Raw genomic sequence first — 24377 nt, 5'->3', positions numbered from 1 at the left:
GCAACATTGTGGAACTTGTTTGCATAAACTTTTTTGTGAAGTCACTTACATTCTCAAAGATAAGGAATTTTTTTTTGAGTGTAAATAAAATTGACATATTAGCTTCAGTATGGAAACTACTTTAAAGATACAGTTAAAAATAATTTTTTTTATGAAAACTTTTTTTTTAAATCTGTGTGTGCCCCACTGGTTGTTTCTTCTAATGATGTTGAAATTTTGTAGCTTTCTCTTTTTGCAATTTTTAATGCTGTGTTCAGATACTCAGTATTATATCCCAAATGCCAATGAGTATTTTCCTTCATCTTTACATTTTTCATGTGAATAGTAATACCACAAAACTCTGATGTTATAATGTTGATATACATTACTTTGTTCATTTGTTCTGGATTTTTTATTTTCCAGTTCCAGCAGTAGATTTTAGCATAACTCAGTTTGTAAGAAATCTTGGACTTGAGCACCTGATGGATATATTTGAGAGAGAACAGGTGAGTGGATGAATTGTTTTGCTTGGTTTGATTTTCTGTGAGACCTCAAGGAAAAATTAGGACGTACTTGAAATGCCTTGGACCATTCAACCTGTTTGTAGGAAGAGGAGAATGGTTTTTTAAGAGACTGGAAATCAGTCACTCTTCTAATTTGGCTATCTTGGAATTTCTGTTTAGTTTATTAGCACAAAAAGGTGGACTCTGATGAAATAAAAAATAAATACATGGAAACACATTAGAGTACACATTCTTTTTAAGTGCATATGAGACATTCTCCAGAATAGATCACATATTGGGGCACCTGGGTGGCTCAGTGGGTTAAAGCCTCTGCCTTCGGCTCAGGTCATGATCCCAGGGTCCTGGGATCGAGCCCCGCATCGGGCTCCCTGCTCAGCACGGAGCCTGCTTCCCTTCCTCTCTCTCTCTGCCTGCCTCTCTGCCTACTTGTGATCTCTGTCTGTCAAATAAGTAAATAAAATCTTAAAAAAGAAAAAAGAAAAAAAAAATAGATCACATATTAAATCACAGATCAGACCTCAACAAACACAGAAAGATTGAGATCATGCCATGCATATTTTCTGACCACAATGCTATGAAATTTGAAGTCAACCACAGGAAAAAGTTTGGAAAGACCATAAATGCATGGAGGTTATACAGCTTGCTATTAAACAATGAATGGGTCAACAAGAAATCAAAGAAGAAATTTAAAAATACATGGAGTAATAGACTCTCACGTAGTAATAGTAAAGTAGCTTTCTCTAATGGAAAGCATCACTTATTTAGCCCTTAAAGTAGGTTATCTTTGAGCTCTGTTTGGTCAGTTCAGTTGTGTCAGTCACTACGTACTCTTAAGTCTGACACTTCACTAGCCACTATGGGAAGGTAATAGGAATGCTAGGTATAAATCTGGGCTTTTTTAGAACAGTCCTACTTTAAAGTACACTATCAGAATATATTTACTGATTTTTTTTTTGGTACAGAAAATATGGTAGTTACAGACTTGTATCCCTAAGGAATTTTTGATCTACTTATGGAACTCTAACAGTATATGAAGAAATAAGTTTTGGCATAGATTTTAGAAATTCAAAGAAAAGTTACTGCACTCTGGACTATTCAGGGAAAGCTTCATGGAAGATACATAAATAAAACAGGATTCTGAATGTCTTCGGTTTCATAAAGTGGGAATAATATATTTGAGGGAAAAGGAATAATTTGAACCCTGAGACAGAAGTATCAGTTAGCGTAGTCCAGAGTCTGGAGGATGCAGTAAAGGCATTGTATAAATGGGTTGGTTGTAGAGTGATGGTAGATATGTGCATTTTTGTTTTGCAATTTAAGTCAGCTCAGGTTCTTAATGCTAAATGAAAACAACTATACTTATAATTAAAATAGTTATATTTATATTTAAATGACTATAGTTATATTCATTGAGATATTTTTGGTAATTCATATCTGAAATTTAATTAGCTGTAACTTTTCAGGTTCAATTTAATAAGTGGTTTGCTTTTGTTTCTAAGCTATTCACAAAAGCCAAAGTAAATGTATAAATCTAATATGTTAAAAGAACACCGGTATATGAATGTCCACCAAATATAAGTCTTCTAAACAATTTCATCCTCTTTTGTCAGATCACTTTGGATGTATTAGTTGAGATGGGGCACAAGGAGCTGAAGGAGATTGGAATCAATGCTTATGGACATAGGCACAAACTAATTAAAGGAGTTGAGAGACTTATCTCTGGACAACAAGGTATTCCATTTTAAATTAATGCTGTCATCAGTTTAACAGTTGGCATAAGACAACCCTCAGCCTACTAAATGATAATTAGTAAATCCTGTGAGAGCGAGTCCCTTTAACAGGAAAAACACTAGAATTTGAGAAACCTGGTATCAAGTCATAACACTGCTACTGTTAATTTTCCTGAGCTTCTGCCGGTAATTATGTGAACCTAAGTAAGATTTCTGGGCCATTCAAAAGTTTGGGAATTGCCTTCGCCCTGAAATTATTCTAGCTCTTAAAATTTTATGATTCTAAAAGATCAGAAACTTGGATATCTCCTTTCTTATGGTAATATAATAGGCAATGCTTAGACATTCAGGCCTGCCCATAAAATAATGTAAATCTCTTTTATTGTAAATGGCTAAATTCTAAACACCTGTAGTGGAAGTACCGGGAAAACTTGTTTTCCTGTTGTAATGAGGGAATTTGGGAAAACAGCATTGAGTAATATCTTTAATTCTTTTGAATGTTGGTACTTTTTAAAAAATGCAGATTGTATTTGTTATGTTAACATTTCCTGTGTACCAGGTCCTGGGTAAAAAGGTGAATTGTTCTAAGTATCAAGACCCATAGTTAAACTGAGGGCATGATTCACTGTCTCTGGGGTTAGACACTTCCTGTTGTTGAGGTCCTGGCTATACAACTAGAGTCCAAGAAAAACCTAGACTAACAAAAATGAAGACATTTTCAGGGGAGGATGTATGATAGGCAGGATAGGGTCCATCTCTTGAAAAAAATTCCTCTAAAAGTTAGGTGATTGAAGTTAAGGAATACTTTAAACTGGAATTCTGGAATAGGATCAGTTAAAGGTAGATGCACTTGACTTGCCTGGCAGGGCCTAAGGCAAAAATGTTTAAAATGTGAGGTAGTCTGGAATATGTCTTATAGATCACAAAATTGTATAAGATAAAAAGGAGGGAAGACCCATGGCTCCCTGGAATGTTAGTATACAATATAAAAAACATCAAAAATGAAGAGAAACTAGAACTCTCAGTTAGTTGTGGGTGGATGGCCATCATGACTCTACTAGAATAATAGTAGGTAGATCTGGTAGGATAGAAATTCCAGTGGAGTACTAGACTAACAAGGATCATTTAGGAGAGAGGCAGGTTAAAAAAGGAATCAGGCAGTGTTTGTTCATTAAACATACGGTGTCTGGGATACAGTTACTAAGACAGGGCCATATGTACCCCAATGTTCATAGCACCAGTGGCCACAGTCACCAAACTGTGGAAAGAGCCAAGATACGCTTCAACAGATAAATGGACAAAGAAGATGTGGTACATATATACAATGGAATATTACGCATCCATCAGAAAGGATGAATACCCGCCTTTTGTAACAACATGGACAAGACTAGAGGAGATTATGCTGAGTGAAATAAGTCAAGCAGAGAAAGTCAATTATCATATGGTTTCACTTACTTGTGGAGCATGATGAGTAACATGGAGGACATTAGGAGAAGGAAAGGGAAAGTGAATTGGGGTAAATCAGAGGGGGAGACAAGCATGGGATGGTGGACTCTTGAGAAACAAACTGAGGGTTTTGGAGGGGAGGGGGTGGGGGGATGTGTGAACCTGGTGGTGGGTATTAAGGAGGGCACGTATTGCATGGAGCACTGAGTGTGGTGCATAAACAATGAATCTTGGACACTGAAAAAATTAAGATGTTAAAAATTTTTTTTTAAAAAAGACTCATTGAAAGGCTCAGGAAACGATGGCAGAAACAGATATACTGCCTCCAAATGGCAGAGGTATGTAACTGCATGCCACCTCTGGTCTGTAGTCACTCTGATATATCCAGCTGCAATTGCAAAGGAACATTCATTCCTACATGAAGGAGAATTTTTACAGCACAGAATAACTGCATCTGCTCTAGCAGATCAGGGTCACTTGCCTGCATAAAGTTACCACCTTTCTTGTCTTTGTTTGAAGCCATGATTCTATACGTTTTGCAGAGTGGAACCACAGTAGTCTTCTGACAGTCTGTCATTTGCTGGTTTAGCCCTAGCTATCCATCAGTGCATCAAGTCAATAGATGACTTGTCCTCATCTTTGAGCACTGCTAAAACATCTTAGGATGGTACACAGGTTCAAGCTTGTGTCATACTCTTTATTTTGTTAAGTCTTTATTCGTTGAACATTCCCTTTTGTAAGTCCCCACACTTCTTGTAGATATTGTAACTCAGCTATATCTATAAGTCTTTATCAGAATTTAGCATGTTGATGGTAATCTTATTATTCAGACCAGAACAGTGCTCTAACTCTCCAGGGGCAAACTGCCATGCGCTGAGCCAGCAATAATGAATTTGATCCCTACCTTGGAAAACAGCAGAGCATTAGAGATCTTGTTGTAGGGACTGAGGGAGAGGTGTGTGTTCCAGATACACCAAAGAAATTAGAAAATTCTGTTCAAGACTCCATTTAAAAAACTTAACAGTTATCTTAACGATTGACATTCAAGAAAACACAACATTCATTGCTGAATTAAAAACTGTTAGTGGTTAGAATAAACATTCAGTAGTGAGTAAACTTTGTCGAGTTAATCATTCTGAGATGATTCAGAATTACCTGAGGCTAGACAAGTTTCTGTCATAATTCTTCCTCATATTTACAAAAATTAAAGGCTAAGTGCTGAAAGGGCTATATAGTTAGTGAAGGGAGTAACTGAGGAAAAAAATGTGTGACAAACTCCTTAAGAAAAGAGATAAAGAAAAAAAAGATTTTCTGAACTATTCCCAGAAAACCCTTATAGCTTATGTCAAAATTAGTAGTCTAAATGCAGTGTGGTGTTCTGGTTTGGATCCTAGAACAGAAAAAGGAGGACATTAGTGGGAAAAACTAGTGAAATCCAAATAAAGTCTATAATTTACTTACTAAGTATGACAGATGCACTGTGGCTATATAAAATGGTAACACTGGGGGAGCATTAATGTTCTTACTGGTAACATTAGGAAGTTGAGTGAAGGGTACACAGGAACTCTCTATATGATCTCAGCCTTCCTGAAAATCTAAATTCATCCAAAGTTAAAAGTTTTTAAAAATCAGTAGTAAACATCATAAATCAAGCGGCTGGTTTTGGTTGATGTTAACTTGGGGGGGTTTTTTGGCATATATTTTTTTACCTTCAAATTTCATTTGCTAGGTCTTAACCCATACTTAACTCTGAACACCTCTGGAAGTGGAACAATTCTCATAGATCTATCTCCTGATGATAAAGAGTTTCAGTCTGTGGAGGAAGAGGTATGTTCATATACCTTAAATGAATGTTGGTTCAGTAGCTAAACTTCCTAGAGGTTTCCAGATCTTAAAAATATCGTAGGGTTTTTTAATTGTCCTTAACTCTTTTACCACCTGGAAAACATTCAAATTTAGTATTTAAGGTACACTCCCTCAATAAACTTTAATTCCAGTAACTTTGTTCAGTACTACAATTAATACTAACCCAGAATTCTGTTGGAGAAGAGTTTACTGTCATTTAAAAAAAAAAAAATTCCAATATTCCCTCCCTTCATGAAGACAATTACAAAGCCCAGTATCTCAGACAAAAGCCAGAGTATGTGGATGCTACTTATCCAGGAAATTTTTCTTCTAGATATCTTTCCACAAAACTCTTGGATCCACTGAAATCTCTGAATAATGCCTTACACTTTTGAAGAACATGTGTGTGAGGAACACAGAGATAAAAAGTTAAGTAGGACTCAGTTCTAAAATTCAAGAAACTCCAATTCTCTATGAAGTACAAATTGTGCTTTATTAGAGCAACATGAATTGGAACAAATAAACGATTGCTTTGTTTTTTAGTATGTCAGGTGATTAGCTTTGTGTGTTTAACTCACCTGTGCATCTCTTTCTTTTTTTCTTCCTTTAATTTGCATTGTATAATTTTCACCTGTAAATAGTTTTCAGATTGACTAGCTAATTATCTCTAGAAAACAGTCCTTGTGAATTTATAGGACTCCTATTCCTTAAACAACAAATACAACAAAATCTCATTTTGTATTCTCAAAAACAGAATCATAGGAGTCAAGAACCATGTTCCCCATATCAGAAAAAACAAAAGTTAATACACATGTATTTGACATATTTTTTCTACCAGATGCAAAGTACAGTCCGAGAGCACAGAGATGGAGGTCATGCAGGTGGGATCTTCAACAGATACAATATTCTCAAGGTAAGAAGTTAGTGAAAATAAAGTTTTCGGAGACCATGGTTTTTCAAAGCTTGAAATGATAATTAACTTTCATAAGACTGTAATGATCTTTCTAGCCTAGTAAGTCTTTGACATAACATCGGGATATTTTGGGAAAGATGATATCCTTGGAAGGTTAAGAGTCTCAAAAATCCCTGTACTGTTTTGTTTCGTTTTGTTGTTGTTGATGCTGTTTTCATAATGAATAATTCAGCCCCTGTTGAACATACTGAAGTTTAGCGTATATGCCTTATCTTGGAATAACAATAAATCCTGTAAATATAAAAATTACTATTAAGGTACTCTGTTATATAACAAAGCCACATTTTTTTTGTGTGGCTCAGGGGAGGTCTCCATCTTATACCATGCTTCCTTTTATTTGTCCTGAGATGACTCCAGGTTTCTCTGAGTCCCCCTACATGTCACTTTTCTGTAATTTTAGTAGTACTCCTTCTACATCTTCATCTTTTCCAAAAACAGTCTTTAAAAAATGTTGTGAGTCATTCACATGAGAGTCCTCTTTTTCTTGACTTTCTCAGGGCCTTTTCCAGCTTTGCTGTGTTTTTCTTGAACTACAGCAAGCAAAAATGCACACTCTACTTGTGAGTGTGAGCTACGCTCAGATATCTTAATAATTCTAAAGACAATTAGAATGTGGCAAATGTTTTTATAATACCTAAATTTTACTCTTTTTTTTTAAGGATTTTATTTATTTATTTGACAGAGAGAGACAGTGAGAGAGGGAATACAAGCAGGGGGAGGGAGAAGCAGGCTTCCCACTGAGCAGAGAGCCCAACATGGGGCTGGATCCCAGGACCCTGGGATCATGACCTGAGCTGAAGGCAGATGCTTAATGACTGAGCCACCCAGGCGCCCCTATAATACCTGAATTTTAAACTCAAAAGTGAATAGTATCAAATCTTTAATCTGTTTTATATTACTGTTTCAGAATATAAACTATTATGAGTATAATATTAGATGTCATATTTTAGAGTTAGTGAATACTGAAACTATTGAGGTTGCTCTGTTCATACTATTAGATGACTTAAAACAAAAGCACACATTATTCAGGTAAAGGAATCCTACTTCTGGAAGCTCCGTTTTATTAGTTTATATCATAGTAGGACAAGAGTAGCACCTTGAGATTTCTATTCATGAACATATATAATAATTTTAATAAGACATAATTATGCATATTACAGGCAAATTTCAGTCAAGTCTGCATTATCTGCAAGTAGTAACAAAATGTATAGAGATTTGTTAAGTGTGAGCGCAGGAGAGAGGATATGTTTTTCATTTTCAAAATAGTTAAAAGTTGAGAAAAGGTATGCTGTTTTCTTCCTCTGTAAAGATATTTTAATGCAATATTTAATGAATTTTTCAATGACAAAACTTCATTTTTGTTTTTTGGAGAGGGGTTTTTGTTTGTTTTTTTGTTTTTTTTACATAAATGAGATCTCTGTGTCAGTTGTGTTCATTGATTACATCTGTGGCGGTATTTTGAGTTTTTTTGATCCAAGGCTAAAACCACCACTGCCCAGATGTGCTCTGGGACCAGCAAGGGGCTGTAACACCTTTAAACACAGCCAAGAAACAGCTCTAGGATTATGAATTTTGATCCTAGAAATACTCCAAATGAGGGGTGCCTGGGTGGCTCAGTGGGTTAAGCCTCTACCTTCGGCTCAGGTCATGATCTCAGGGTCCTGGGGTCAAGCCCCGCATCGGGCTCTCTGCTCAGTGGGGAGCCTGCTTTTCCCTCTCTTTGCCTGCTGCTCTGCCTACTTGTGATCTCTCCCTCTCTGTCAAATAAATAAATAAAATCTAAAAAATAATAAAAATAAAGAAATACTCCAAATAAGACCATCTTCAATGGTTCTCCAAACAAAACTTTTAAGAACTGGAAGGATAGGGAAGAGTAAAGGGTGTGTCTCTGTGTTTCTGTACGTGTCTTAAAAATGGTGTTTGGTGTGGCTATTTCAAACATTTTTAATTAATAACAGATAAAGATGATACTTTCAGCCAGATAAAGCAGGGGGAGGTTGAAAGAAACTTGTCTCTTTTTAATACTTATATGCAGAACTCCACATACCTGATTGGGAGATATTTTAGTAATAATTCTAAATTAGAAGGGCGCCTGGGTGGCTCAGTGGGTTAAAGCCTCTGCCTTCGGCTCAGGTCATGATCTCAGGGTCCTGGGATCGAGCCCTGCATCAGGCTCTCTGCTCAGCGGGAAGCCTGCTCCCTCCTCTCTCTCTGCCTGCCTTTCTGCCTACTTGTGATCTCTGTCTGTCAAGTAAATAAATAAAATCTTAAAAAAAAAAAAAGAAAGAAAGAAAAGTTAAATAATTCTAAATTAGAATGGAAGTATTTTAGTCAACAGTATTCCTGACCTTCACATAAGGCTATATGTAGCTTTTTTTCCCTTTGACGTTTTTGATTTCCAAAATGTAGGTATATTTCTCTTTATGTTTGAGACCAAGTATTTTTAGTTGACTGAGATAAAACATAGTTCACATTTCAAAAAAAACTTTTGCCTCTCTACTGGCTATGTGGACCATTTTAGTTAAGATGAACAAGTAGGTAATTATGAACTAATATTTTGATTTTTCTGATTTCTTTTTTATAGATTCAGAAAGTTTGTAACAAGAAACTATGGGAAAGATACACTCACAGGAGAAAAGAAGTTTCTGAAGAAAACCACAACCATGCAAATGAAAGAATGCTGTTTCATGGTAAGATTCCCTCTTCTCCGAGGTACCTGGCTAACTCAGTAGGGAGAGCATGCAACTCTTCATCTCAGGGTTGTGAGTTCAAACCTTACTTTAAAAAAAAAGGTGGCGGGGGGTCTCTTCCCCTATCCTACTACCATCCTCTTCTACATTATTTTTTAATCATGTATGAAATAATGAGCCTATTTTTTTATGCCACTTTTTAAAAATAAATACTATTTCTCTAAATATTAGATTTATATTTATATTTCCAACCTTTTTTGAAGTTGTATATTTTATAATGTGTTATTTATAAATAGGATCACATAAGGACAAAATATAGAAATGGAAATGTTGACTATTCATATTTTCCTCTTCTCTTTATATCAAAACGGCATATTACGATCACTCTGAGAAATGGTGTGTTTTACTTTTAACTAATTGATTGCCTTAAAATTAAAACAAGGTCTGAGGGGCCCCTGGGTGGCTCAGTCATTAAGCATCTGACTCGACTTTGGCTCAGGTCATGATCTCAGGAGGCCAAGCCCCAAGTTGGGCTCTGTCTCCACTGAGTGTGGGGACTGCCTAAGAGTCTCTCTCCCTCTCCCTCCACCCCCACACACCCACCCCCAGCCGCTCAGGAGCTTGTTCTCTCACTCTCTCTCACTCTTTCACAAAAATAAAAGTAAAATGAAACAAGGTCTGAAAATCGCCTCAGAAGACCATATACGTCCTATTCTGCCTTCGATTCTAAGTATCAAAACTACAAATAAGTAAATAGAATCCTTTTTTAAAAGGGGGGGGGGGTCGCTTGGGTGGCTCAGTAGTTAAGCAACTTCCTTCAGCTCAAGTCGTGATCTTGGAGTCTCGGGATTGAGCCCCGAATCAGGCTCCCTGCTCAGCAGGGAGTCTGCTTCTCCCTCTGCCCTTCACCCTGTGCTCTCTCAAATAAATAAAATTCTTAAAAAACAAACAGACAAACAAAAAACTACATTTAACTTCATTGTGTTAAAAGAGCCATTATCAGTCAAGGGTGCCTGGCTGGCTCAGTTTATAGAGCATGTGATTCTTAATCTTGGTTTCCTGAGTTCAAGTACCATTTTAGGAATGGGGATTACTTTTATTTATTTTTATTATTTTTTTAAAGATTTTATTTATTGGGGCGCCTGGGTGGCTCAGTGGGTTACAGCCTCTGCCTTCCGCTCAGGTCATGATCTCAGAGTCCTGGGATCGAGCCCCACATCGGGCTCTCTGCTCTGGCGGGGAGCCTGCTTCCCCCTCTCTCTGCCTGCCTCTCTGCCTACTTGTGATCTCTCTCTCTCTCTGTCAAATAAATAAATAAAATGTTTTTAAAAAATAAAATAAAGATTTTATTTATTTATTTGACAGACAGAGATCACAAGTAGGCAGAGAGGCAGGCAGAGAGAGGGGAGGAAGCAGGCTCCCTGCTGAGCAGAGAGCCCGATGTGGGGCTCGATCCAGGACCCTAAGATCATGGCCTGAGCCGAAGGCAGAGGCTTTAACCCACTGAGCCACCCAGGCGCCCCTATTTTTATATTTTGTAAAGATTTTACTTTATTTATTTGACAGACATCACAAATAGGCAGAGAGGCAGGCAGAGAGAGAAGAAAGGAAGCAGGCTCACCGCCAAGCAGAGAGCCCAATGTGGGGCTCGGTCCCAGAACCCTGGGATCATGACCTGAGCCAAAGGCAGAGGCTTTAACCCATTGAGCCACCCAGGTGCCCCAGAGATTACTTTTAAAAATAAATAAATCTTTTTTTTTTAAAGCCATTTTTGTCATTGAACTTAGGGAATTTTCAGAGAACTTACATAGAATTGAGAGCAACTTTATTCTTGAAATTTCCTGAGTTTTTTTATGTTGCAAATTAATAGCTGTTGGTTGGTCTGTCTGTCTTTTTTTCTAAGCAGTGTGGAGCCCAGCATGGGGCCTGAACCCACAACCCTGAGACCAAGACCCGAGCTGAGATCAAGGGTCGGATGCCCAACTTACTGAGCCACCCAGGCACCCAGGTCTTTCAAATGTATAGCAAAGATGAATATAGATAGTAATACAGTGTTTATCAAGTCTTCAAGCACATAGTTAGTCCCATCTGTTTTTTTATTTGGCTTTGTTTGCAGAAGATTTTTTATAGACCTATAAAGTTCTATAAAACACAGCATTTTAATTTCACAGTCCTTTGGAGGAATGGCTATAGCAGACTGAATTGTTACATAATATCTAAATAACATTTCTCATTCTGAAATCCTAAAAATCATTATGATAATCCCTTATCACAGAGTATGATTTATTTATGTACTGACTTGATAAAATGAATGATTTTTCTATTTTATAGTATAAATGATTTTGGTTTTTCCAAATTAATTCAAACAAGTGATTCTGTCCTTCAGTATATCTACAGAGTGGAATTCAGCATATTTTCCCATCCCTTTATGAACAGGGACACTAATCTTGATGAATCAGTGAACTGTTATATTGGCTTTCCCCAACACCCACCCGTCACCCTACTCTCTGGCCTGGTTCCTGTGACTACCTCCTTCCCTTTGGCTAAGCTCTTCTTGGCACACATGCAGGGAACAGGGAGAAAGTAGTCAGTATGCAGAGAATGAAGAACACACCACATTTGCAGATAGAATCTGGTATAATGGGATGACAGGCAGAGAAGTGGAATGATGGGAGAGAAGAGGTATAAAGAAGAGAACAGGGGTGCCTGAGTGGAACAGTCACTTAGCCTCCAATTCTGGGTTTTAGCTCAGGTCATAATCTCTGGGTCATGAGATCGAGCCCCATGTAGGGCTTCATGCAGAGTCTGCTTAACACTATCTCTCCCTCTCCCCATTAACCCCCGCACACACACACACATACACCTGCATGCACTCATGCTCACTTGATCGGTCCGGTCTCTTTCTCTCTCCCTCTCAAGTAAGTAAATCCTTAAAAAAAAGAAGAAGAAGAAGAAGAGAATGAACATGACAAAACCACATTGGGGATGCCTGGGCAGCTCAGTCGGTTAAGTATCTGCCTTTGGCTCAGGTCATGATCCCAGGGTACTTGGGTAGAGTCCCATATTGGGCTTCTTGCTCAGCAGGGAGCCTGATTCTCCTTCTGTGTGCTTTTCCCTCTGCCTGCCACTCCCCCTGCTTGTGCTTTCTCTCTCTCTCTCTGGCAAATAAATAAAATCCTTTAAAAAAAAATAAAGGGGCACCTGGGTGGCTCAGTCAGTTAAGCATCTGCCTTCGGCTCAGGTCATGATCCCAGCGTCCTGGAACCGAGTCCCACATTGGGCTCCCTGCTTAGCAGGGAGCTGCTTCTCCCTCTCCCTCTGCCTGCCACTCCCCCTGCTTGTGCTCACTCTCTCTCTCTCTGTGTCAATAAATAACATCTTTAAAAAAAAAAAAAAAAGACCGCTTTGGCCACTTTTGATACCTAGAAAATGTACACAGATGTGTCAGTGTAAGACTTAATTGCATTCACCACTGCTATTTTAGGTAAATTGTGTGAAACTCTTGGTTCTGGATTTGTATGGATTTGGGGTCTGGAATTTAATAACTTTAACATCAGTATTTCAAGTAATCTTTTCTTTTTCTAGTTGAATCTGTGCATGTCTTTTTTTTTTTTTTTTTTTTTTTTTTTTACATCTCATCCACCACCTTACTAGAAATATCAGTTGGTATTAGCAAGTCTTCTAAAATAGTTATTTATTCTAATGGCATAAACTAGCTGACAGTTAACTTGTTACACTTGTTTTTTTATATTCTTTATTGTGGTGTTCAGGTATGTCTGTTTAGGAATTTAACTTCAAAGAGCGTTTCATTTTATTTTTCTTCTAAGATAATTTTAAATTGTTACTTATCTACATGTATTTTAGGATCTCCTTTTGTGAATGCAATTATCCATAAAGGCTTCGATGAAAGGCATGCCTACATAGGTGGCATGTTTGGAGCTGGGATTTATTTTGCTGAAAACTCTTCCAAAAGCAATCAGTATGTCTATGGAATTGGAGGAGGTACTGGGTGTCCAGTTCACAAAGACAGATCTTGTTACGTTTGCCACAGGTAAGAGATTACTTGTTCTCATTTTGTTTATTTAAATTCAATTACTTAAATATAATGTATTATTTGTTTCAGGGGTATAGGTCTGTGATTCATAAATCTTACATAATACACAGTGCTCATTATAGCACATACCCTTCCCAGTGTCCATGACCCAGTTACCCCATCCCTCACCCCCTTCCCTTCCAGTAATCCTCAGTTTGTTTCCTATGATTAAGAGTCTCTTATGGTTTGTCTCCCCCTCTGGTTTTGTCTTGTTTCAATTTTTCCTCTCTTCCCCTGTGATCCTCTCTCTTATTTCTTAAATTCTCATTTATTTTGATAAGAACTGGTTTCATATTTGAGAAATTTGGAGAGAAGGGCAGCATCTTGGGCAACTTTAGAAATCCAAGCTAGGCCTGTTTCAGGTTGGTTTTGGCCCTCTCACCAGTTATAATTACAGCTAGTATTTATTAAATGATCTGTATAGAGCAGCACAGTTCTGAGCAGTTGACCTATTTAAATCATTTAATCATTGGAACACCTAGTGTTTTAAAGAATATGGAGTAGGTAATATCTTTGGACTTGAGAGATTTTATTGTGGCTCTTAAATATTATAGGACTGTAGATTTTTTCAAAATACGTTATTCAAGGGGCACCTGGATGGCTCAGTCAGTTAAGTGTCTGACCCTTTTTTTTTTTTTTAAAGATTTTATTTATTTATTTGACAGACAGAGATCCCAAATAGGCAGAGAAGCAGGCAGAGAGAGAGGAGGAAGCAGGCTCCCTGCTGAGCAGAGAGCCTAATGCGGGGCTCGATCCCAGGACCCTGGGATCATGACCTGAGCTGAAGGCAGAGGCTTTAACCCACTGAGCCACCCAGGCGCCCCAAGTGTCTGACTCTTGATTCTGGCTCAAATCATGATCCTCAAGCCCCATGTTAAACTCCCATTTCTGGGTGTGGAGCTGCTTAAGATTCTCTCCCTCTCCCTCTGCCCCTCTCCCCCCCCACTTAAAGTTTTATGGAGGGGGGTTTTGTTTTTTTAATAAGAGAGAGTACATGCGAGAAAGATCACATAGGGAGAGGAGAAGCAGACCCACAGCTGATGAGGGAGCCCGATGTGGGGCTCGATCCCAGGACTCTGAGCCAAAGGCAGACCCTTAACCAACCAAGCCCCCCAGGCCCCTGCTCCTCCTGTTTAAATAGACAGAGAGAACTCAAAGGCTAAAATGGCATTACTTGCCAAGCCTAATTATTTCATAGCAATGCATGAGGGAGTCTCTCTCTAGGATAGGATCCTAGAATCTTCAATTTACTATATTACAACTTGAAAAGTTATAACAGGGGCACCTGGGTGGCTCAGTGGGTTAAGCCTCTGCCTTCAGCTCAGGTCATGATCCCAGGGTCCTGGGATTGAGCCCTGCATCAGGCTCTCTGCTCAGCGGGGAGCCTGCTTCCTCCTCTCTCTGCCTGCCTCTCCGCATACTTGTGATCTCTCTCTCTGTCAAATAAATAAATAAAATCTTTAAAAAAGAAAGAGAAGTTATAACAGAACACTTCAATCCCTTTTAAAAAGTACGTTAATATCAAATAACTACTTTGTACTTTCTTTCTCCACTTCTAGTTACCCTGGTCTAATAACTCAGTTGTTAAAATCATTCAGATAACTTGTCCCTGTTAATAAACTCCTCATAGGTAAGCACAAATTATCTTTTGCCATTGGAAGAATTGAGTAAAATTAATTATAGTGGTTTATTCTATAGTTAGGGCGTTGCTATAGTTAGTGGCTCAGCGGGTTAAAGCCTCTGCCTTCGGCTCAGGTAATGATCTCAGGGTCCTGGGATCAAGCTCTGCCCCCCCCCCCCCAGCCCCGCATTGGGCTCTTTGCTCAGCAGGGAGCCTGCTTCCCTTCTTCTCTCTCTGCCTGCCTCTCTGCCTTCTTGTGATCTCTGTCAAATAAATAAATAAAATCTTAAAAAAAAAAAAACCTAGAACAGTCTTCTTCAAACATTAGCAGACATGAGAATCATTTAGAGGGCTTGCTAAAACACAGATTCCTAAGCCCTGCCTACTCAGTTGGTGATTTAGTAGGTCTGGGATGAAGCACAAGAACTTGAATTTCTGCTAAGCTCCAGGGTGGTGATGTTTTCTGATCAATGATCTAGAAGAAAGCACTGGAGCACTAGTTCTCAGCCTTGGTGACACGTTGGAATCACCCGGGGAGCTTTAAAAACTACTGATGCCGATGTCCCACCCTCAGAGATTCTCTTATAATTTCTGGGCATTAGGATTTTTTTTTTTTAAGTCTTCCCAGCTGATTGTGAAAGGTTGCCAAGTAAAGAACTGCAATCTTGGAGGAAAACAAGGTCTTTTTTTATATTACTCTTGTTTTCCCCTTAAATTTAGACTTGTGTAGGTGCCTGAAGTCAGCCCTTCTGGGCATGAACTCCCATCCTCTTCTGTTTTAGATCATAAATTAATTGGACAGGTTAAAAGGCTTATAATTTCTTGAGAGTCTAAAAATTGAACTCTGCTGTCACTTTATCTGGAGGTGAAAGTTCTGAGCACTTTCTCTATTTAACTCATAGTTAAAATAGTTCTGATTATAATAAGTAGTGTTTTACAGTCTTGTAAACTGTCTTTGGAAGGGAAAGGTTGATTCTCTACAAATAAGTTTATTAACTTAAGACTTTTGAGTTTGGGTTATCACAGGGCTGATTGTAACTATAATAGAAATCTACTAGAAATGCCAAGGCTTCCAACAAGCATATTTAGAATAAAAAGTATAGGTAGCCTCTCTTCTTTGGAGAACAGAATCAACTGGCTCACCAAAATCTTTTCTCCTCTGAAAAACAAAGAAGAGAAACCATTAAGTAATTTTTTAAAAAGGGGTTCATTGGAAATAAGGAAGGTCAATCGTACGCCTGAAGGGATTGGGAGAGTAATCTCAAACTTCTGATAAGGGAAAACTATTTGAAGAACTAACATTTCAGCTGAAACCTAAAAAAATGAGTGGTAGTCAGTTAAGAGTGGCAGAATAGGTACCATTCTCTGTGGTAAAGGAAGTGGTGTGTATGATGCCCATGAGGTTGAGAAAGTTGGCCTGTGTGAAGAAAGGAAATTAATGCTCCTGGTGCACAATGAACACGAAGTAAGATTTGAGAATTTAGAGCCATTGTAAGCAGTTTGGGTTTTCTTCCAGGGACACTTAAGTAGCCTCTACAAAGTTTCAAGCAGTAAAGTGATGTGATTTGATTAATGTTTTATGTGTTGGGTTGTTTTTTTTCTAGATAACTGGTTGCTTGGATGGAAAATAGTTTAGCTAGGAATTAGAGGAGAAATAGAAGTTCAGAGGCCATTATTCCCAGTCCAAATAAAAATTTTGGTGATTTGAATTTAACAGTAGCAATAGAATTAAGAAAATGAATTTCAAATGCATTTTGAAGGTGAAATCAATTAGACTTAGTTGGATAGATGTCCATCTTTGCAAGCTACTTTGTGGGAGCTCCCTAAATCCCCTTCTTCCCACTTGGGCTATGGTTTGTGCTTTTCCTCTGGGTACAGATGAGAGCAGCGTTTCCATCTCTATGAGGTTGTTACGCTTTCAGTTTATATAGTTAAAATAAGAATTAAAGTGGCAAATTCATTAATGAGAGTAGAAGACATTCCTGCAAAGTTATTTTAAGGATGAAATGACCAACAACTCTGTATAAATACACTAAAAAGCTTATGCACTGTACAGAAATAAAACTGCCATGTACTGCCTTGTTGTCAGGGAGATCTTTTCATGTTACAGGCAGCTGCTCTTTTGCCGGGTAACCTTGGGAAAGTCTTTCCTGCAGTTCAGTGCAATGAAAATGGCACATTCTCCTCCAGGACATCACTCAGTCACTGGTCGACCCAGCGTGAACGGTCTAGCATTAGCTGAATATGTTATTTACAGAGGAGAACAGGTAATTAATTCAGTTTTATTTTTCATCTTCAGAATGATTTAGAGCCATACTTTAATAAACTCTTCTTACTAATCTCTTAAATTGACAAGGCATATTGCCTTAAGAACTGGGTTGGGCTTTTTTTAACTTCTATTTGGAAATAATTTTAGATTGATGGAAAAGTAGCAAAACTAATAGAGAATTCCCATATACCCTTTGCCCCGATTTTCCCAATGTTAACATTTTATCATTCTCCCTCGTTTGTATGAATACAGATTTTTTTCCTGACCTGCTTGAGAGGACATTGTAGGCTTGCTGTGTAGCCTTAAATGGTTCAGTGTGTATTTCCCAAAAACAAGGACATTCTCTTTTAATTTTTTTTTTTTTTTTTTTTTTTTTTTTGGACAGACAGAGATCACAAGTAGGCAGAGAGACAGGCAGAGAGAGAGAGGAGGAAGCAGGCTCCCTGCTGAGCAGAGAGCCCGATGTGGGGCTCCATCCCAGGACGCTGGGATCATGACCTGAGCCGAAGGCAGAGGCTTAACCCACTGAGCCACCCAGGCGCCCCGAGGACATTCTCTTTTAAAATTATCAACATTGGGAAGATACCATTGATAGAATATTATCTTATAGACTTTATTCAGATTTTGCCAATTTTGGTGGATCTTTTTTCTGTTTTTTAACCTTCCATAAAATATAATTAATCAGAATCTTGTATTTAGTAGTTAACCTGTCTGTAGCAGAGAAACGTACAATTCTCTCCTGCTCTTAGTGACACAGATGCAGTCAGAAGCATCTCTAGAGCAGTGTTCAGAACTGAGGATACATACCAGGATCTCCTCAGTTATTAAAAACAGACATGGACACCTGGATGGCTCAGTGGGTTAAAGCCTCTGCCTTCGGCTCAGGTGTTGATCTCCGGGTCCTGGGATCGAGTCCTGCATTGGGCTCTCTGCTCAGCAGGGAGCCTGCTTCCCCCTCTCCCTCTGCCTGCCTGTCTGCCTACTTGTGATCTCTGTCTGTCAAATAAATAAATAATATCTTTGAAAAAAAAGAAAAGGAAAAAAAAAAAAAACACATGCTTAGGATTCATCCTAGACCTGCTGATTCGGAACCTAAGAGGGATTGGAATCAAGGTAAGGATGTTTTAAGAAAATGCCCATGGAGTACTCTGATCCACACATTAATTTAGAACCTCTTCTCTAAAGATCAGGAATTCTTATGGTAAAATCACCTTTCAAAAAATTTGTTTACCAACATTTAAATTAATCTTTCTCTTCCAGGCTTATCCTGAATATTTAATTACTTACCAGATTATGAGGCCTGAAGGTATGGTTGATGGATAAATAGTTGTTTTAGGAAGCTAAATCCACTGAACCTAATAAAATCATCTAAGCAGCTGGTGGCCTCTTAAGTTTTACTCCTTCGCTGAGAAATACCATCTTGTCCACAAGCCTGTGACAGAAGGATAAAAAATGTGAAAGAAGTTTAACATTCTGACTTGATAAAGCTTTAATAATGTACAGTGTTTTCTAAATATTTCCTGTTTTTCAGCACTTTAACAGATGCCATTCCAGGTTAAACTGGGTTTGTCTGTACTAAATTATAAACAAAGTTAACTTGAATCTTTTATAGGTTATGCATTGATTCTAACAGAAACTGTAATCCCCTCAACAGAACTCATTTTACTAATACAGCACTGTGTTCTTTAAAACACAGCATTTACACTGAATACGATTTCATTTGTAAAACTGTAAATAAGAGCTTTTGTACTAGCCCAGTATTTATTTACATTGCTTTGTAATATAAATCTACTGTTTCAGAACTGCAGCGGTTTACACATTTTTTCATATGTACTGCACATCTGTATTTCATTTTGCATCATCATGACTGAATGAACTTAACATCTGATTCTAGAGGCTATGGTTGAGCTGTTAGCAAAGACTTTGTCAGTTGGGAAAGATTGATTTATCAGATTTAATTAGCTGATGGAAGCATTTATCTCTCATTAGAAATCTTTCCCATTGAAGAATTTATTTCATGAAGACTCTGGGGATTTAATTTGTGATTACCTTTTATGTATAAGACACATTCCAAAGAGCTCTATGAACGTCCTGATGATTACTGGCCTCAAGCTCTGGGTTTCACATTGGAAAATTTTCTCATTTCATTTTGTGAAAATCAGCAAGTGCTCCTGTTTCAGGGGCTACATCCTGCCACTGAGCAATTAATTACAGGATTCTTTTTGTGGAGTGTAAATAGGAAGTTACATTTCAGAGGTAGGAAGAGGAATCCTGAATAATTTTCCAGTCTGTTCTAATTACCTAAATTGAAAGGGGATAAAAAGCAAATGAGAGGGGGTCATTTTTTTGTCCTAAGTATTTTTTTTCTTGTTCTTCTTCCTTGGCCTCACTATTACAGCCAATCTGTACACCATAGGTAAGCTGAACCCAGAACCATGAAACAAATGTAGGTGTCTCAGTTCTCTCCAGGTCATCTTCATGGGCAGGTGCTGTGACACGGTGCTTCCTGGTCCTGGGTAGCCTCATTGTGACATTCACAGTCACTTGGAAAACGCTGTGTGTGTGCACTATATGGTGACAGGCCTATTGGGCAGCTGTGGAGGGAAGTGCTGTCCCATAAAATGCCATTCCTGTTTTCTAAAGGAAAACTGTGTTTCCATGAAATCAGCTAAAGCTTCTTGGCCCAGAGACATGAATTATAGCTTGGCAGTCTATTTGTTGACTCTAGCTGCCTCAAGAGGCAAGGCAGGTTTTTACCGACTTAAGTCTCTGTAAGTGAGAATGTTCCCCTTCGCTCTGTACCAGTTCACTTTTGTTTTACATTTTATTCCATCTCTAAATTACCTGGCTCTTTGCAGTAACTTGTACATAAAGTGCTAGAAAATCATGTTTCTTGTCCTAACTAAGAGTTAATCAGACTAAATGCATATCTGGAGTTGTTTCTATGATGTAAATTGTGATCATATTCCTGACCTTGAAGTGCTTTTATACAGCTCTCTAATAATTGCAATTATGATCCTAAAGTAATTTCTTGGAACACAAATGGAGTATGCCAAATTTTATATAATTTTTCAGATTCTGGAATCATCCAGGTTTTATAATTAGAAGATAATGAGATGAGTTAATGGAGTTTATATTTACATTACCATATCTCCCAACATTGACCCCATAACACTCCCCCTGTAAGTGAATCTGGAATTGCTTATCATGTAAAGTCATCAAGGTCTCTGAGTTTATGACTGCAGCCTGTGTTGTTTCATCTAATCCATTGCTTAATTACTGTGTTATTTTCCTATGAATGATTACATTGTGGTTAATATGTTAGCATGGCAATATTTTCAGATAGCTTTTTGTTTGTTGGCTGTTTCGGGGGGGTTGTGGGTGGTTTGGAGGATTTTTTTGGAGTTTTTGCATGAAATATCTTACTTTACAATGATGGAATTGCTTTTTCTTTTGTCTTGTGATTTTTGCTTTTCTTCTTTATCTTTTTCCTTTTTTTTTTTTATTTTTGAAGTGAGATTTAACTTTTTGTGTGAGTAGTACTATTATATCCATCTTGGGTGTCTTACTTGTACTGTATCACATTCCATACCCTCATTTAATTCTTAATAAAGTGTTTATTTGTTTTTCTGGGTAGCATGGTAATTACTGGAATAGTATAAATGTGTTGAATGGTCTTTGAGAAAATGGATTAAGATTACAATAAACCACAATTGCAGGAAAACAATGTAGTTCTGCGTCTAACAGTGATAGAGTGCAGTTTAAAGTTTAAAATTTTGGGGCGCCTGGGTGGCTCAGTGGGTTAAGCCACTGCCTTCGGCTCAGGTCATGATCTCAGGGTCCTAGGATCGAGTCCCGCGTCGGGCTCTCTGCTCAGCAGGGAGCCTGCTTCCCTCTCTCTCTCTCTGCCTGCCTCTCTGCCTACTTGTGATCTCTCTCTGTCAAATAAATAAATAAAATCTTTAAAAAAAAAAAATAAAAAAAAATAAAGTTTAAAATTTTGAGTGTCGTGACCATAACCTATTCAGATGCTTTAAGATGGAAGTAGCTATAAGATGCCTTCAGACATTTAATCAATCCAATACAAGTTTTGGTAAACCTCAAAGCTTATTCCTGGGTAATCTGTCTTCTAAAAAGGAATGTATTTTTTTGTTTGTTTGTTTTTGTTTCAAGTTGGCTCTTGACCCAGTGGGGTCTTGAACTCATGACCCCAAGATCAAGAGTTGCATGCTCTACTGATGAGCCAGCCAGGCACCCCTAAAAAAAAACTTCATAAATTTTAAATTCTCGGAGCACTTGAGTTGCTCAGTAGGTTAAGTGTCTGCCTTCAGCTCAGTTCATGATCCCAGGGTCCTGGGATAGAGTCCCACATTGGCTTCTTGCTCAGCAGGGAGCCTGCTTCTCCAGCTGCCTGACACTCCCCACTGCTTGTGCACTCTCTCACTCACTCTCGCTCTACCTCAGGCATATAAAATCTTCAAAAAAAATTTTTTTTAATCTTAAAGTTAGTGGTATTTATTACTCTTAAAAGAAAGTATAGTAATGTCTGTATTTTAGATTTCAGTATAAGTGTTTTTGTGTATGTGATAAGTTCTCCGCTTTCCATGATAAAATAATGGTGCAGATAACCCATGAGTCATTTGCTTTGAAAGAGTTTTCAGCAGCTTTATGTTACTGTATCAGTTAGGATACTATTAAAGTGCTTGCTAGGTCTTAAGCATCCCAGTGCCTGATACGATCCAGTTGTTTGCTGGGTGGTGAGGAAAGAAAACATGTAAATAAATTTCCATAAGCTTTTATAATTAGTATTCCTGACTGGCCCTTTACCTACTGTCCTGCCCTGTTAGACAACAAGAGTGACAGAGGAAGCAAGTAGTAGTACCCAATCTTCATCAGGAAAATGGTCAGATTTTTATAAAGTTAGACCATAGTGTGACCTTTTCACTATCTGCTCAATCTGCACCCCCCATTCTGCCACCTCTTTTTCACGCATACTCCTTAGGCAGACTGTGACCTAAAATACTTAACTATACCTTTTTTTTTTTTTTTTTAGTTTTTATTTCAGTTCTAGCTAGTTAACATATAGTATAGTATTGGCTTCAATTACACCCTTTTAGGAGGCTCTTGCTCCCCACAGAGAAGCCACCATTGTCAGAAGTATCATTCTACTTCATCATCCACCCAAAGTTGTCCTCCCCAGAGCCCCCTCATACGGTCTGCCAGTAGAGCAGTGCCACAGAGAAGTTCTGCAGGGGGAACTGGTCTGACTCTTTGGTACCAACCCATGGAGAGATGAAAACAAAACTGACAGTTTGACATTGCTGCAATGTTTTTAATTTCTTAAACAAAAATACTGGTCTGCAGCAAATTGGAAGTTAGGAGGAAGAAAAAACTGACCCTTCACAGAGAATTTGAAATAAGAAAAATAATGTTTCGTGAACCCCATACCTATCACTTAGTACATCCTGGCACATAGTAGTTCCTTAGTAAATTTTTGTTGTGTGACTAAATTAATAGTCATTAAGTGATTGGGCTCTAGGGTCAGATAGATACCCTGTCCCAATTATGCAACCTTAAATTATATAACCTTTATAGTACTCCTCTCCTAGGATTGTTTAGAAAACTGAATGATGTTCTGTATGTGCCACAAAGTTATGTAGTTGGTAATAACTGGTTATTGTAACTAATATTACTGTTTCCTAGAATGCTAGTGAGGACTAGTGGTTGAATGTCCTCAGTTGTCATGCAAATATAGAACATAGAATTTTAAAACAGCAAGAATTATTAACCATTGATCCCATCAAGGTTCAGATAAAAATCTTTAAAAGCTCAAAATGTTAAGTATATAAATCTTTCGATGCTCAAGAATCTCAGTTTGAAAATTACTGATAAAAGCACATAGACCGGGGCGCCTGGGTGGCTCAGTGGGTTCAGCCTCTGCCTTCGGCTCAGGTCATGATCTCAGGGTCCTGGGATCGAGCCCCATGTCGGGCTCTCTGCTCGGCGGGGAGCCTGCTTCCCCTCTGCTTCCCCCCTCTCTCTGCCTGCCTCTCTGCCTGCTTGTGGTCTCTGTCTGTTAAATAAAATAAATAAAATCTTTAAAAAAAAAAAAAAAAGCACATAGACCCTTCTGGCATCCTTGTTGGGGAACCCATAGGCCAAGCCAAATCATATTCCTGCAGTACAGAAAAAACAAATGGACTCATGGTCAAAAATCAAAAACCATCCATTGTGAGCACAAGTCAGCAGACATAATCTTGGAGGATTAGCACCCCCACAAACTTAAAATAGTAGAATAACTATGGAATAAAAATAGTTACAATGACTGGAGCAAGGGAAGAAAGCATAAAACCCATTAGAAAAGACACTATGAAAAAGGCAAAATACATATGAAAAGCTAAGTCTTTTGGAACTAAAAAGTATAATTAGTGAAATTAACGCAGTGGACAGATTAAGCCACAGATTGGGCATATCTGGAGGGAATTGGTGAGCTAGAAGATAAATCAGGAAAATACCTGCATTGTAACAGAGGAAGAGATGGGAAATAGAAGAGGGCTAAGAGAAGGAGTGTAGAAGATCCAACTTAAAGAAAGGTGGGGGACGCCTGGGTGGCTCAGTTGGTTAAGCAGCTGCCTTCGGCTCAGGTCATGATCCCGGCATCCTGGGATCGAGTCCCACATCGGGCTCCTTGCTCCGCAGGGAGCCTGCTTCTCCCTCTGCCACTCTGTCTGCCTGTGCTCACTCTCTCTCTCTCTGACAAATAAATAAATAATCTTTAAAAAAAAAATAAAAATTAAAGAAAGGTGGGAAGATATTTGAAGATTTTTCCACAATTTAAGGACTTTTTTGTTGTTGTTTTTAAAAAAAGGGAACAAATATCTAGGAGGTTGAATGAAAACAAGTCTACTTCTAGACAGGTAGCAGAATTGCAAAAGACAAGAGAAAAATCTAAAAGCAACCAAAGAGAAAAGACATCACCTGCAAAGAAAGAATTATACTAACAGCAAGCTTTCCAATGGCAGCAATATAGGCCAGGAGACAATAAAATAATTAAGTGCTGAGGAAGAAGAATTGATGTTGGCTATGAATTCTACATACAGATAAATTAGTATTTAGAAGGGAGGATGGGGGACACCTGGGTGGCTCAGTTGGTTAAGCATCTTCCTTCAGCTGGAGTCATGATCCCAGGGCCCTGGGATAGAGCCCC

The 24377-nt window shown here is 38.2% G+C and overlaps 1 protein-coding gene across 1 annotated transcript in view; it reads left to right on the top strand.

Annotated features, from left to right (window-relative positions):
* Window positions 1–20796, top strand: part of TNKS2 (tankyrase 2) — a 70511-nt gene extending 49715 nt beyond the window's left edge. Inside the window, exons 20-27 of the mRNA XM_080823318.1 lie at window positions 403–485; window positions 2114–2234; window positions 5409–5506; window positions 6363–6437; window positions 9082–9187; window positions 13052–13238; window positions 17012–17168; window positions 18431–20796. Coding sequence (XP_080679444.1) covers window positions 403–485; window positions 2114–2234; window positions 5409–5506; window positions 6363–6437; window positions 9082–9187; window positions 13052–13238; window positions 17012–17168; window positions 18431–18493 — 890 coding nt within the window. The 3' untranslated portion in view covers window positions 18494–20796. The remainder of the gene's footprint in view (window positions 1–402; window positions 486–2113; window positions 2235–5408; window positions 5507–6362; window positions 6438–9081; window positions 9188–13051; window positions 13239–17011; window positions 17169–18430) is intronic.
* Window positions 20797–24377: the final 3581 nt, after the last annotated feature.

Source organism: Martes martes, assembly GCF_963455335.1.
Source record: "Martes martes genome assembly, chromosome: 14".
In the NCBI taxonomy this organism is placed as follows: domain Eukaryota; kingdom Metazoa; phylum Chordata; class Mammalia; order Carnivora; family Mustelidae; genus Martes; species Martes martes.
This window is presented reverse-complemented; position numbering and strand designations above follow the sequence as displayed.